Source organism: Cotesia typhae, unplaced genomic scaffold (assembly GCF_013202065.1).
Source record: "Cotesia typhae breed Kobodo isofemale line unplaced genomic scaffold, CoteBio_Ctyphae scaffold_121, whole genome shotgun sequence".
Classification (NCBI taxonomy): Eukaryota; Metazoa; Arthropoda; class Insecta; order Hymenoptera; family Braconidae; genus Cotesia; species Cotesia typhae.
Window position 1 is genome coordinate 3,422,334 of NW_027423773.1, and position 13,438 is coordinate 3,435,771.

Below are 13,438 nucleotides of genomic sequence, written 5' to 3' on the forward strand. Positions count from 1 at the left end.
TATAAAAAATACAGCTCCCAATATTCGTTGTTTTTTGATCAAGATTATTATTATTAAAAAAAAATTCAAATCTTTATAGAATTACACAATTAAATTTAATTGATATTTTTAATAATTGATTTTAACTTTTTCCATTTTATTTGCAATTCTTGCTGCTTTGCAAGCCTCTTTAATTTTTCAATTATGTCCTGAAATTCTTTAAAAAATTTAAATGTGTCGTGAAGAGCTCGGAGGAAAGATCCCTATAATGAAGATAAAAAAAGTTAGTGTATGTAAAATTCATATTTGTATATTATACTGTAAAAAATATTTAAATAAAAAAATGACAATTACATTTCGCGCATCATCGTACGCTGCAGCGAATGATTCTTGATGAGATTCTTTAAACCCAATGGCTTCGTGAATTCGCCCATCTTTTAAAAATACTTTAGTTATGGTTGTGCAACCAACAATGTAGATCCCATTGACTTGGTCGACGTAGTCTAAAAAAAAAAAAGAATAATAAATTATGATTGATGATTACAAGTTTTTTTAACTAACTAAAAAAATAGAAAATAAAATTTTAATAAAATAATATAATTATGTTTACATTAATTAATTATTTTTACTTACCAATTATCTGTTTCTTCACTTCGTGAGACCAATTGTCTGGATGAAAAGCTTTATTTCCATGTATAATTAACACTTCTAAATTTAAATTATTTATGTCCATATTTTAAATCAATTCTTTTTAAATAAATTTTTTTCAATATATAATGATTTTAATGGGTGAACATATATTTAATTTTTTATATTTATACTTAATTTGTTTATTTATATTTATTTTGGTAAAATTTATATTTTTTTATTATTTAGTTATTTATTTATTTATTATTATTGAAAGCTTTGAAGTTATCTTCAAAACAAATGAATTGTTCACTTTAATATTTCATTCATATGTCACAATTAAAAAAACGTAAACAAGCAACTGTCAAAAAAATTATATTGAAAAAGTGATTTAAGTGATATTTTTATAAAAAAATAACATTTTCAAGTTAAATTATTACTGGGAACATCAATTAATCTATATATATATATATATATATATATATATATATATATATATATATATATATATATATATATATATATATATATATATATATATATATATAGGAGACTTTCTATAGATATAGTCACTTATCACGATATCTCAGGATAATATAGTCTAAAATAAAGGCTCTTTACCGTAAGATGGACGGTGGTGTTTATTACTCGATAGGTCTTATTAGGTGACTGAATAGTAATTACGGACAGTGTCTCGGATAGCTTAACTGGTAGAGCCTTTGGCGCGTAACCAAACGATCCGGGTCCGAGTCCCGGTCTGGGCTGTCCGAATTACTTTTTTCAGTTACCGAAAAAAAAATTCATACTGAGTAAAGGTCCTCCCCTTCCCCCAGTTTCCAAATTTGTCTTTAATGACAAATTTAGCTATTATATATGGCTAAACTAAATTATGACTATAATATTATTTATGACTATATTAAAGACCTAGAGACTTGAAATTTGGCAGGAATATTCCTTTCGCCAAGTAGAGGTCAGCTAAGAACGGATTTTACAAAATTCCACTCAGAAGGGGGGTTGCGGGGGCGTTAACAATGAAAAATTCCCGTTTTTAAACTAAAGCTCTATTGACTCCAAATTTGGTAGGAATCTTCTGTAAGAGATGTAGAAATAATCTATAAACGAATTTTACGATATCTCATCTAACAGAGGGTTGCGGGGGTGGGTATTAACTATCAAAATGTTTAATTTTCAAGCTATAACTCCTACAGACTCCAAATTTTGTAGGAATTTTCTGTAAGTGATGAAAAAATAATTTATGAACGAATTTTACGATATTCTACCCCAAAGAGAATTGCGGGGGCGTTAATAATGAAAAATTCCCGTTTTTAAACTATAGCTCCTATCGACTCCAAATTTGGTAGGAATTTTCTGTAAGAGATGTAGAAAAAGTCTATGGGCAAATTTTACGATAGCTCATCTCACAGGGGTTTGCGAAGGTCGGTGTTAACATTAAAAATTTTTAATTTCCAAGCTATAGCTCCAATAGACTCCAAATTCTCATTTCAAATTTTTTTTTTTCGCGTCAATTATTATTCATTTTTGAAAAAAAGCCACGCAAACATTATAATGATTGCACATTGAAAGTTACAATGAATATTAGCTGGAATAATTACATGGATAAAAGGTATATGATAATTCGATGAAATTTGGAATTTGTGAAAGTCAGAACAATACTCTAATTAAATTCCAAGTTTAGATCTAAAAATACAATTCTATAAAATGCCCAGCGAAGCGGGCGGGTAACAGCTAGTATTTTATATTTTATATTTAATAACAAATAATTGTATTATTCTATCGATTCAATCTTTTATTAATTATTATTGAAAAATTATACGAATAAATGAAAAATAATAAGTAATTAAAAATTATAAAATAGATTACATATTAAATTAACAAGTCTTTGATAATACTTATTTATTTTTCATGGACCATTTAAAAAAAAATTGTCACAAGAATTTAAGAATTTTCAAAGTTTTATATATTTTTTGGTGATGGTCAATTTTTTAAGAAATTTTTTGGAGGAATTTTAAATAATTTGTTGGATCTATAAATTTGCTCCACCACATTTTTCATTAAATTATTCGAATTTGATCCTGCCATTGCACTAATTATTTTGAACTTTCTTTAAAAACTACCCAAACTATTAATATCTCTATTGAAAAGAACAAAAAATTAATAAGCCAAAGTTTTTTTTAATCATAATCCATAACTCTCGACAGTCGCGTATGAATTACAGGTTGCTAGTAAATAATTATATTAATACTGGAGGTTGTAAAATAAGTCAACTAACAAGACTGCGCGCAGAATCTGAGACTTCAACGAGGCATTTACCCCTCACAGCAATCCCGTAGGGCTCTCTCAGCGCACTGGTTTAGCTATTTTAGCCAACTACTGTATTCCTGCCAGAGCGATCTACTAGATGGCTCTAGTAACTCTTTAACAGTTGGTTGAGTGGGGATAGCTACTATAGCATCACAATATTGCTCTGAGAGCGATATTTTATTTTCCGTGTGATAATTTGACTCCGTCTACTTTCCCGCACGCTTATACAGTGTGCATAACCATCACGAGAATACGCGCTTTGCGTTTGGTAGGTAAGGCTCGAACTTTGGAAGCAGATGTAACAAAAAATTTATTTAAGACTTGAAAATTTGTGTCTTCGTAGTAAGATAGCCATATTTGCTATTACTGTCGGCGGATAAAGAATAAAAGAAAATGTTAACATGGTAGTGGGCTTGAATACAAAACAATCAATGGAAAAATACAACCAAAGAGGAAAATGCGATACTTTTGTCAATGTTAGTAAAATAATGCTTTTACTGTGGATGGAACTAAAAGTCTGTTTATAGAAAAAATTAACCTAATATATTAATGTAGATATGATTTATCTGATAGCGAGAAGACGTAGCCATCTAGTGGCGAAACCAGGATCTAACTTCTACGAAAGTAATTTCCCTCTAATCTAATATCTAAAAACAACCCGCAATGATTAATTAATTTTCAATGAGCTCATTATCAATCGACCAATGATCCAAACAGCCAAAACGCCAATTGCCATACAATAAAAACAACAAAACACGATAGCGACAATTGATATTAATAAATGATCACCTTTCACCTTAAATGTATTATAGAACAATCGAACAACATAAAATTCAAAAATTAATTTACCGAATTGTTTGGAAATTTAAAAATGAAAATAAAAATCCGTGCTATCTTCGGAAAGTTCAGGAAATCTTTATCCAACGGTCTCAAATTAGCAGGCGAGGAAATTGTGTCAACTTTTAAAGCCGCAAGATCGAAATTTGTAAAGGAACTTGACGTACCAGATCTTATCAATATAAAGAGACTAGATGACTTTCCAGTTCCTAATATCAAGAAGGTCGAAGGAGAAGTCCACATTGGGGAAACCAAGATCAGTGATCTTGAGTTTTATTTTGAATCCGGTCGCGTCAGAAAAGTCTTTAACGAATTGAGATTAGATGGCATAATAAGTGAGAAGATCGAAAAGGGTATACAAAAACAAATAGAGCACTGTCCAGCGAAGCGGATTGCGGATTTAGAAGAAGAAATCGTTAAGTTGAAAAAAGGAAAGATGAAGGACTACGATATACCGATCGATGAGGCGAAGGAGAAGCTTTCAACGGCACAGAAAAATAAATTGATAGATCGTTATAATGCGGGATTGAAAGCAGCGGCTGCTACTGGTGGAGTAGTATTAGCAGCAGGAGTAGCAGCACTCGGTATTGACCAACTGATTCAAGAATGTCACAAGGCCAAAGGCTGTTTTCTCTTCAAAAATGAAACCGGAGAAGCTGGTAGGTGCAAGTTGAAGAATCGCTCTTGTGCTTACGGGGATCATCCCCATAGAATTCCCCATTGCGATTCTACATCCATGGATAAACTCATACCTAACTTTAACCTGGTGATTAGGTATCTCAAGACATATAAACCCACTGAATTGTTAAATGATTTCAAATCCCGTTTGATTGATGATGAGCGAGATGGAGAAGAGAAGAATATTATTGAAGAAAAAATCAAGAAAATTGAGAACAATACCATCACGAACAAGGAAATTAAGGAATTAATCGAAAGACCGGGCTTAGAAGAGAAAATGAATAAATTCTGCGAAGCTAATAGAAAATCATTGACATTCACCAATTTTTGTGACTTGCTCGATGACCAAGAGAGGACAGAAACTGCGTGTGTAGCTTGCAACCCTTCAGCACCTCACAATTCATTACAATATGTCAATATTGAAGAGCTGTCGGAAACCGTAAGACCCCGCTGTGATGAAAATCCGACTTTGTGGGAGGCGTTTGCTAAAATTGCTGGTGACACTCCGCGTGATATTGCCGATGCGTTAGGACTTACGGAGGCCTGGAAAAGTATTATAATGTGGATTGGTGTGTTCATTGGAGTCATGGTGATTTTCATCGGCGCCGGGTATCTCGTGTACATGTTTCGGAAAAAAGGCGAGGATGACGAGATAAGTTATTCGGAACTTGAAAATGAAGATGATGATGATGAACATCATAACGATGAACATCACAAAGATGAGAAAAAGACAGAAGAGTCTTAAGTTTTTATGAATTTTTAATTGAAATATTTGAATATTGAAATTTTTTGAAAATAATTATTTTAATTTTTTTTGGGGGATAATGATTAAAATTTTAGAATCTTTTAACAATTTTTAAAGTTAGTTCTCGACTTCGCCGCCAGGTGGTCTGAAATTCTCGCTAGCAGAAATATTTTAGCGAAGTATATCTTAGAACTGAACTTTTTGTCTATTGACCTGATAAAAAAAAAATTTTGCTATCTTATCAATTGATAATCAATTGAATTATTTGTTTGAATAATAGAAACGCAAAGTATCAATAAAATCTAAGAACTTATTTTAAAATCTTTTTCTCTTTTTTTTGCACCTAATTTGGCAGTAGAGAAATTTTTTAAGTTAGTTCTGAGTTTTGCCGCTAGGTGCATTTAAATTCTCGCTAGCAGAAAGATTTTACTGAAGTATATATGAAAACCGAATTTTTCTTGAGTAACTTATTTATACGGTTTTGATGTATTATCATTTTATAAAAAAATCAAAATGAACTAATTCCGCACAGTTTAAATTAAAATTCATTATACAATCTTAGATTTTTTTTTTTAATTATTTCTGCACTGAATTGAAAATTGCGAAGTAGCCTGTAATTACAGCGCATTATTGTATTCAACGGTAAATGCTCAAGATAACGGGACATGATTATTGCATTGAATAAGATATTAAAGGCGTGGTGACCGATAATAAAAGTTATTTGTATCGGATGATCGATAGCGTCTTTGGTCTTTGGTCTTGTATCTTGGATAAAACGTCCTTTGGCTCAGGGTGACCACAAAGACACATTACAGATGTATTTTACTCTTCATAGAGTGAATTTTTCTTCAGCATGCACGCACGTGTGATTATTGTGCTGAGCTTAACATCCAGCATTATTGTGGCAGTTGTTTTAGCGGATGATAGTGCCTTTAAGAATCCCAATTACACTCCTGGATATGATGTTATGGTACATCTGTTTGAATGGACGTGGTCGGATATTGCGGTCGAGTGTGAACATTTTCTGGGGCCCAAGGGTTATGCCGGTGTTCAGGTAACCATTTACATCACTATTATTATTATTATTATTATCATCATTATTCTTATTATTATTTTTTTTTATCAAATTTTTTAATGAAAAATTCAATGCATTAACAGAAAAATTTGAAATAAATTGGATAAAAGCAGTAGTTCTAAAAACTTTCACTTGATGACTACATTTCTTGTAGTTGGAATTACAAAATTTAGGTATTTAATTCCACAAAAAAATTTCCAGAGGTCCTGGATTGAAATCTCTGACAGAGTTATTTTTTTTTCTATACACTAATTGAAGAATGTGTTAAAATTCAATAAGCTTGATTAACTGGAAACAAATGATTTAATAAGCAATTATAAATGGTTAATAAATTTATCTATTGATGAATTATATTGAGAAATCAATTATTAAAATTTAAGGGTGCAGTCTAGATGGTCACTTTTGAAGTTTTGATTTTTTTTTATTTTTCGAATGTATTTGGTAAAATTTTTTGGTTTTTTATTTAAAAAAAACTAGAAGGCTTTTTTTTTAAAAATACGTTTTCACGGATTATCAACACGATTTCTCCGGAATCCTTCTAAAATTTTTACCTCATATTCGACACAAAAATACTCGCAAAATAGATTATTATGTTAAAATACTGATTTTTACTCTGTTTTTTTTTTTTTTTTTACAAATAACTGTAAAAAAAACATTTTTTCAATTTTTTGGCTATTTGTTACTTGAAATTAATCACAATATTTTGAAATTGATATTTATTCACAGCAAAAGAAATCTCTTTTAATTGATAATATATGTTTAATAATAGTTGAAAAATATTTACTTATATTTCAAAATTAATAAATTGTTCTAATAAATAATTATAAATTTATAATTGAATTGTTGATAGTAAATTCATTATCTATTGAATCAACAGTTCATAAATTTTTCTATCAATGCATTGTTTTAAATAAACATCAATGTAAATAGGTATCGCCGGTACAAGAGAATGTAGTAGTTCCGAAGCGTCCTTGGTGGGAGCGCTACCAGCCAATTTCGTACCAATGGACGACGCGCTCTGGAAACGAGACTCAGTTCCGAGATATGGTGACGCGCTGCAACAAAGCTGGAGTAAAAATTTATGTTGACGTGATAATAAACCACATGTCTGCGAATCCGGAAAATCTTACGGAGAAAAAAACTGCGAGTGGTACAGGAAATTCCACAGCTGACTTGGGGGCTAGAAATTACAGCGCAGTGCCGTATAATAATAGCGATTTTCATGCACCATGTTCCATTGACAATTGGAATGACCCTTTCCAAGTGAGGAATTGTGAATTGGTGGGGTTGCATGATCTTGATCAGAAAGAGGAATATGTTAGAGGGAAAATTGTCGAGTTTCTTAATAAAATCATTGATGTTGGGGTCGCTGGAATCAGGTTAGTGGACATTCATACACAGAGAAACAAAGATGAGTATTTTTTGCTATGCTAACATAGTTACAATTCCTATAAAACAAAGTTAGAATTGCTATTAAACATAGTCATTATAACCATGTTTTAGCTAGAAATTTTCCCTTTGTACCCTGATAGAAGGATTTAGTATGAAGTACTAAACTGATTTAGTAATAAAATTTTTAGTCATTTATTTGGGAAAAAAAAATATTTGTACGTATCGATATTATTTGTTACAGTTTAATAAATGATTTTTTTGTTCCAAATAAATTATATTAATATAAACAAAGCTTTATTACATAGCAAAAAATCTGGAAAAAGGCCTTTTTGACCCTAAAGGCCATCCCTGAAACTGATTTGAAATTTAGACTGATTCAAACTGGTAGATTTTAAGAAATCTCAAAAAAAAATGAAAAAAAAATATTTTCTTTAAATGTGGTTTTTTTGGAATAACTTTTAAACGGCTTTACTGATCGATTTCAAAAACTAATCAGCTCTTACTATCAAAAAATTATGTCGATTGCCGCCAGCCCGGTCAAAATCTGTTGATTCGTTCGTGAGTTATCGTTGTCGAAAGAATTACTTTGAATTTTATTGTTCGATCAACTTAAACTTAAAGATTCTTCATAAAGCTTCAAAAACTGCTTTGAATGCCGCCAACCGCGTAAAAATCGGTTCATTTATTCAAAAGTAATTGCGGTTTAAAAATTTAAAAAATAGTGTTTTATTGAGAACACCTTTGTCAAAATTAAATCTTCATCAGACTTTTGAGCTCGAAGAATTCAAAAGCATAGAAAAGCGATCTCTTTGAGCTCGGAGAGCTTAAAACAACACAGAAATTGTATTTTTGAGCTCGAAGAGCTCAAACACGCATGAGTGCAATTTTGAGCACTTAAGTATGGTATTAGCTGGAAGTTGCAGAAATGGCCTTAAGGGTCAACCGTTTTCCTAATGTGTTTTTGAAATATTAATTAATCTAAATATTAAAATAGAGATGAAATGTATGTGAAACCAATTTATTCGTGATGTGATTGGTCGAAAATAATTATTCTCATTCTGATTGGTTGAAAGTGAATATAATATACATATACGACACGTAAATATATCATGACAATATATATGAGGCGCGCGCTTGCGCGCGCAAATTCAAATTCTAGTATCTTTATAAAAAAATGAATAGTAAAAATATTGATTGCTTTTTTTTCCGGGACTTAGAAAATTACCTCAAATTTAAGCATCTATACCAGAATACCTTTTTAACCGTTGATGAAGCTTATTTAAAGTAAAATATCATTTCATCGATGTAATTTTTTTTTATCTAGAGTTGACGCAGCGAAACACATCTGGCCAGGAGACCTTTCAGTAATTTACTCTCGCCTGCATAATCTCAGCATCAATCACGGCTTCCTCCCTCAAACGAGACCTTACATCTACCAAGAAGTTATCGACATGGGTAGTGAAGTCATATCAAAGCACGAGTACAACTCTCTTGGCGCCGTCACAGAATTCAGGTACGGCTTAGAAGTAACTAGCGGAATCCGCGGCGAAAAGTCTCTTAAATGGTTCAAGAATATTGGTGAGGAGTGGGGACTCCTTGCCGACAAGGACGCGCTTATTTTTATCGACAATCACGACACCCAGCGCCATCCTGGTGTGTTAACTCACAAAGAACCTCGGTTCTACAAGATGGCAGTGGCTTTCATGCTGGCGCATCCTTACGGAAAGCCCCGAATTATGAGTTCTTTTTCTTTTGAAAATTCTGACCAAGGTCCTCCCGCAGATTCTTTGGGCAATTTGCTATCGCCTTTGGAGGAAAATAACAACACAAATGGCTGCGCTAACGGTTGGATCTGCGAGCATAGATGGCGTCAGATTGTTAACATGGTAGAGTTCCGCAATGTGGCTGCGAAGAAACCGATCTGCGAGTGGTGGGACAACTGGAATAATCAAATTGCCTTCTCGAGAGGCAGCCGGGCCTTTGTTGCTATTAATGCGGATCAATTTGATCTTAATAAACGGATCAAGACGTGTCTCCCTGAGGGTGTTTATTGCGATGTTATTTCAGGAAATCTTGAAGGAAAGTCCTGCACAGGGAAGAAGTTAGTTATTGATGCTGATGGATTTGCTAATGTCAACATTGGGATGGCTGAGGAAGATTATGTTGTCGCGGTTCATATCAACGTGAGATTTTAGATTATTAGATAATTTTTCATGAAATACTAAATGATCATCTACACAGCGAAAAAATCATAGGGATTTTTCCTATTTTTCCAATGTTAATATAAGAATTTTTCTAATGGTAACATGGGAATTGTTTCTTTATTAATATGATAGAAATATCTATGGGACATAGTAAAAATTCATTCATGACATGAAAAAAAATTTTTTTTCAATTGAAAAGAAAATAGAAATCGAAAATACACCTTTCTGAAATTTTTAGGATATTTGTAAAACATGTCAAAGTTTCATATGAACGAAAGAAAAAAGAAATTAAAAATGGTTATCATCAAGAAATTCGGAGTTTTTTCGGAAAATCTGAAAAATAACGATGAATATAGGTTTAAATAATTTTTTTCTATTTTTTCCCAAAAAGAACATTTAATAAAAAAAATTTTGAAAAAAAAAACGTCCCGATAAGTCAATTTTTGAAAAAGTTATGGCAATTTAAGCCACACCGTCCATAATCTGCTGGATTTTTAATTTTTTCGAAATGTAAAGCAAAATTTGAAAAAAATTTCCTCGAATTTTTATATCACAAACCGACTGTATATCACGGTTTTACTTTTAAATTATCTGAAATTGCTCGAATGAGAAAATTGTTATGTAAATTTGTAATCATTAAATTAAGTTACATAAATTTTAGTGATAAATGAATTTTTCTTGTGTCACATGGATATTTCTATCATGTTAATAAAAAAAAAATTCCCATGTTAACATTTGAAAAATTCCTATGTTGACATTGGAAAAATTTCTATATCAACATAGGAATTTTTCCTTAGCAAAAATAGGAAAAATCCCTATATTTTTTTGGTCATATAGTTACTACAAAAATGCTTATATCTCCCAAAATATTGATGTTATATTTGTAAAATTAAATAATGCTGTGAAGCGGAAAGGAATAGGAGTTACGGTTACTATTACGTGAAGCATTCCACATTATATATTAGGAGAAAATCATAAGATACCCAAATAGTAGCTTAGTAAATTTTCTACAAAAAATGTCTCTATACTATTGGCCTAGCTTCAATATTCTCGAAGATATAGCCACCTAAGGTCATTCAAGTAGAGCTTACATGGTAAAAATTGAAAAATTATTACCCAATCACTAAAATAGCTATATCTCCTAAAATATTGATTTTAGAATAAAATCATAAGAAATCAAAATTGAAGCTTAGTAAATTTCTTATCAAAAATATTTTTATACCATTAATCTATCTTCAATATTTTTGAATATATAATCATATAAGGTCGCTCAAGTAATGTTTACATGATAAAAATTGAAAAATCGTTACCTAGTCACTAAAATGGCTATATCTCCTAAAATATTGATTTTAGGAGAAAATCATAAGAGATCGAAATTGAAGCTTAGTAAAATTTCTATTAAAACGTTTATATACCATAGGCTTATTGTCAATATTTTCGGAGATATAGCCACTGAAATAGTACTTTCATAGTAAAAACTGAAAAAATCATTATCTTTATTAATATTAATCTTTTTTTTTGCAGGCAAAATTGGAATAATAAAAATGAAAAAACAAATTTATTTACATGAATATCTTTTATTAATCAATATAAATATGAACAAAACCAAAAAAAGATGAATATGAAAGAGATTTAAAGAGAAGAAAGTTTAAAAGTATCACAAAACTGCAGTATTCTTAAAAATTTATTTTCAAAACAAAGTTTATTTGTGAGAATTATTAATAATATTTATATTTATACTATACAAAATATTATCTTATTATTTTTAAGTGCTTCTTATCCGTACTTTGACTGTTAAATATTAAATTTGTAAAACTAAATAATGTAATGTAAATCTACGTTACCATCTACGAACTAAAATACTTAAATTTTTATTTTGTAATATTTCCATAAATAAATTTATAAGTGACGTATTTACATATAATTGTTTCTTCTCAATAATTAATAATCAAAAATTAATAATTAATAATTAATAGATATTTATTATTAAGTAAAAGCCGTCAATATTTGCACACGTTTTGTTTAAAAATAACATTAAAATAATGTAATTTAAAATTGCAAAATTAAATAAAAAAAAAAAAAAAAAAAAAAAAAAAAAAAAAAAAACTACTGTCTTCCGTGTGCGACATTTAATTATAAATATTAATCTTAGGCTTATTACTTTTTACATTAATGAACTAAATTAATTTTTTATAAATACATTATACTTTAAAATAATAAATAATAAATGTTACAACTGAAAAAATATATGCGCTAATTTTTACAGATAACTATTTATAAATCAGACATGTTTTAATTATTTATTGTCATATTTTATTTTATTATTCATTATTATTTTTTTATTATTAATTATCTGTAATTAATTCAACCATTAATTGACTAATCGATCAATTAATTATAAATTATGATTGATAATTATGCATAATATTATTAAAAAAAAATATAATTTATCATTTATGTTATGGATTTAAAGAGTATAACTATTTAATAATATAAAAACCTTTATTAAAATATATAAAAAGAAATAACGATTTGAGCAAATACGTATTTCTTAACGCTAACATTATTTGTAGTGTTGTAATTAATTATTATTCAAAATAACATATTATTATTGCACGTTATTTTCGTAGGACGTTTTTTTTAATTTTTTAAATATTTATTTAATCGTTTTTTTTTTTATGTTGATAGTTTACAAAAAAATTGTGAATGAAAACTGCACGTTTTTTCACTCAATGAATCTATACGATTGAATAAATAACTCGATGGTTAAGTATAATCTAAATTCAGTGATCACTACACTCATAAAAAGGAAAAATTTTGTAAAAAAAAAATTTCAATCCGGGTAGCACAAGAAACTATTTTTATTCTTCGAGTTTCATACGAAAATTTGTTTTAAAATGTTTCGTACAAAAATTAGAACCATAAAAAATTTTTTAGGGCTCGCTCAAGATTTTTAAAAGTTCATTTCAAAAATTTAATTTTTATGCGTTTAATTTCTTTTTATCGTCAGACTATTTGATAGGTTGAAAATGATGTGAATTTTGGAAATTGAAATTCGGAATTTTAATCTGTAGAAGTCGCTAAAGATTTTTAAAATTTTCTGCAGATGCCGGATGAATATTTTGAAATTAACTATACAGGGGTAATTATTTTTTTTTGAGACTTTTATTTATTTCTTTGGTGGTTTCCTTAAATTGTTCAGTGTGTCAACTTGATACACAGTAAAAAATTTTACATCATTGCGTCAAAAAATTTTTTGTTAAAAATGTTTGTGTTAAATATTTAACACTTCCATGTGTAAATTTAACATTTATTGTGTTAAATTAATATAAAAGAGTGTTAAATTAATACAAAAAAGTATTAAATATTTAACACAAAAAAGATGCATTGACACAAAATTTTTTTCTGTGTAAAAACAAAATTTAAAGTTCGTCGATATTAATATTGACAAGTTAAAAGAAAACATTTTAAGTACTGTACTTCAAAAGTTTAAAAAATCTTGAGCGAGCCCTAAAACAATTTTTTATCAAGTTAATTATTGTCGTGGGCTCTTGAAATAATATAAACTAGCATATTTTC

At 29.4% G+C, this 13,438-nt stretch overlaps 2 protein-coding genes across 2 annotated transcripts; both read left to right on the plus strand.

Moving 5' to 3' along the window:
• Positions 1 to 3,728: 3,728 nt before the first annotated feature.
• On the plus strand, positions 3,729 to 5,257 carry LOC141533706 (uncharacterized). The gene has a single exon (XM_074252724.1). It carries the CDS (start codon positions 3,800 to 3,802, stop codon positions 5,186 to 5,188), a length of 1,389 nt encoding a protein of 462 aa, XP_074108825.1. The 5' UTR covers positions 3,729 to 3,799; the 3' UTR covers positions 5,189 to 5,257.
• A 143-nt stretch (positions 5,258 to 5,400) lies between these two features.
• Positions 5,401 to 13,390, plus strand: LOC141533704 (alpha-amylase 1-like). The gene is made up of 4 exons (XM_074252721.1): positions 5,401 to 6,242; positions 7,194 to 7,642; positions 8,980 to 9,838; positions 11,384 to 13,390. Exons 1-4 carry the CDS (start codon positions 6,042 to 6,044, stop codon positions 11,396 to 11,398), a joined length of 1,524 nt encoding a protein of 507 aa, XP_074108822.1. The 5' UTR covers positions 5,401 to 6,041; the 3' UTR covers positions 11,399 to 13,390.
• The last annotated feature ends 48 nt before the right edge of the window (positions 13,391 to 13,438 follow it).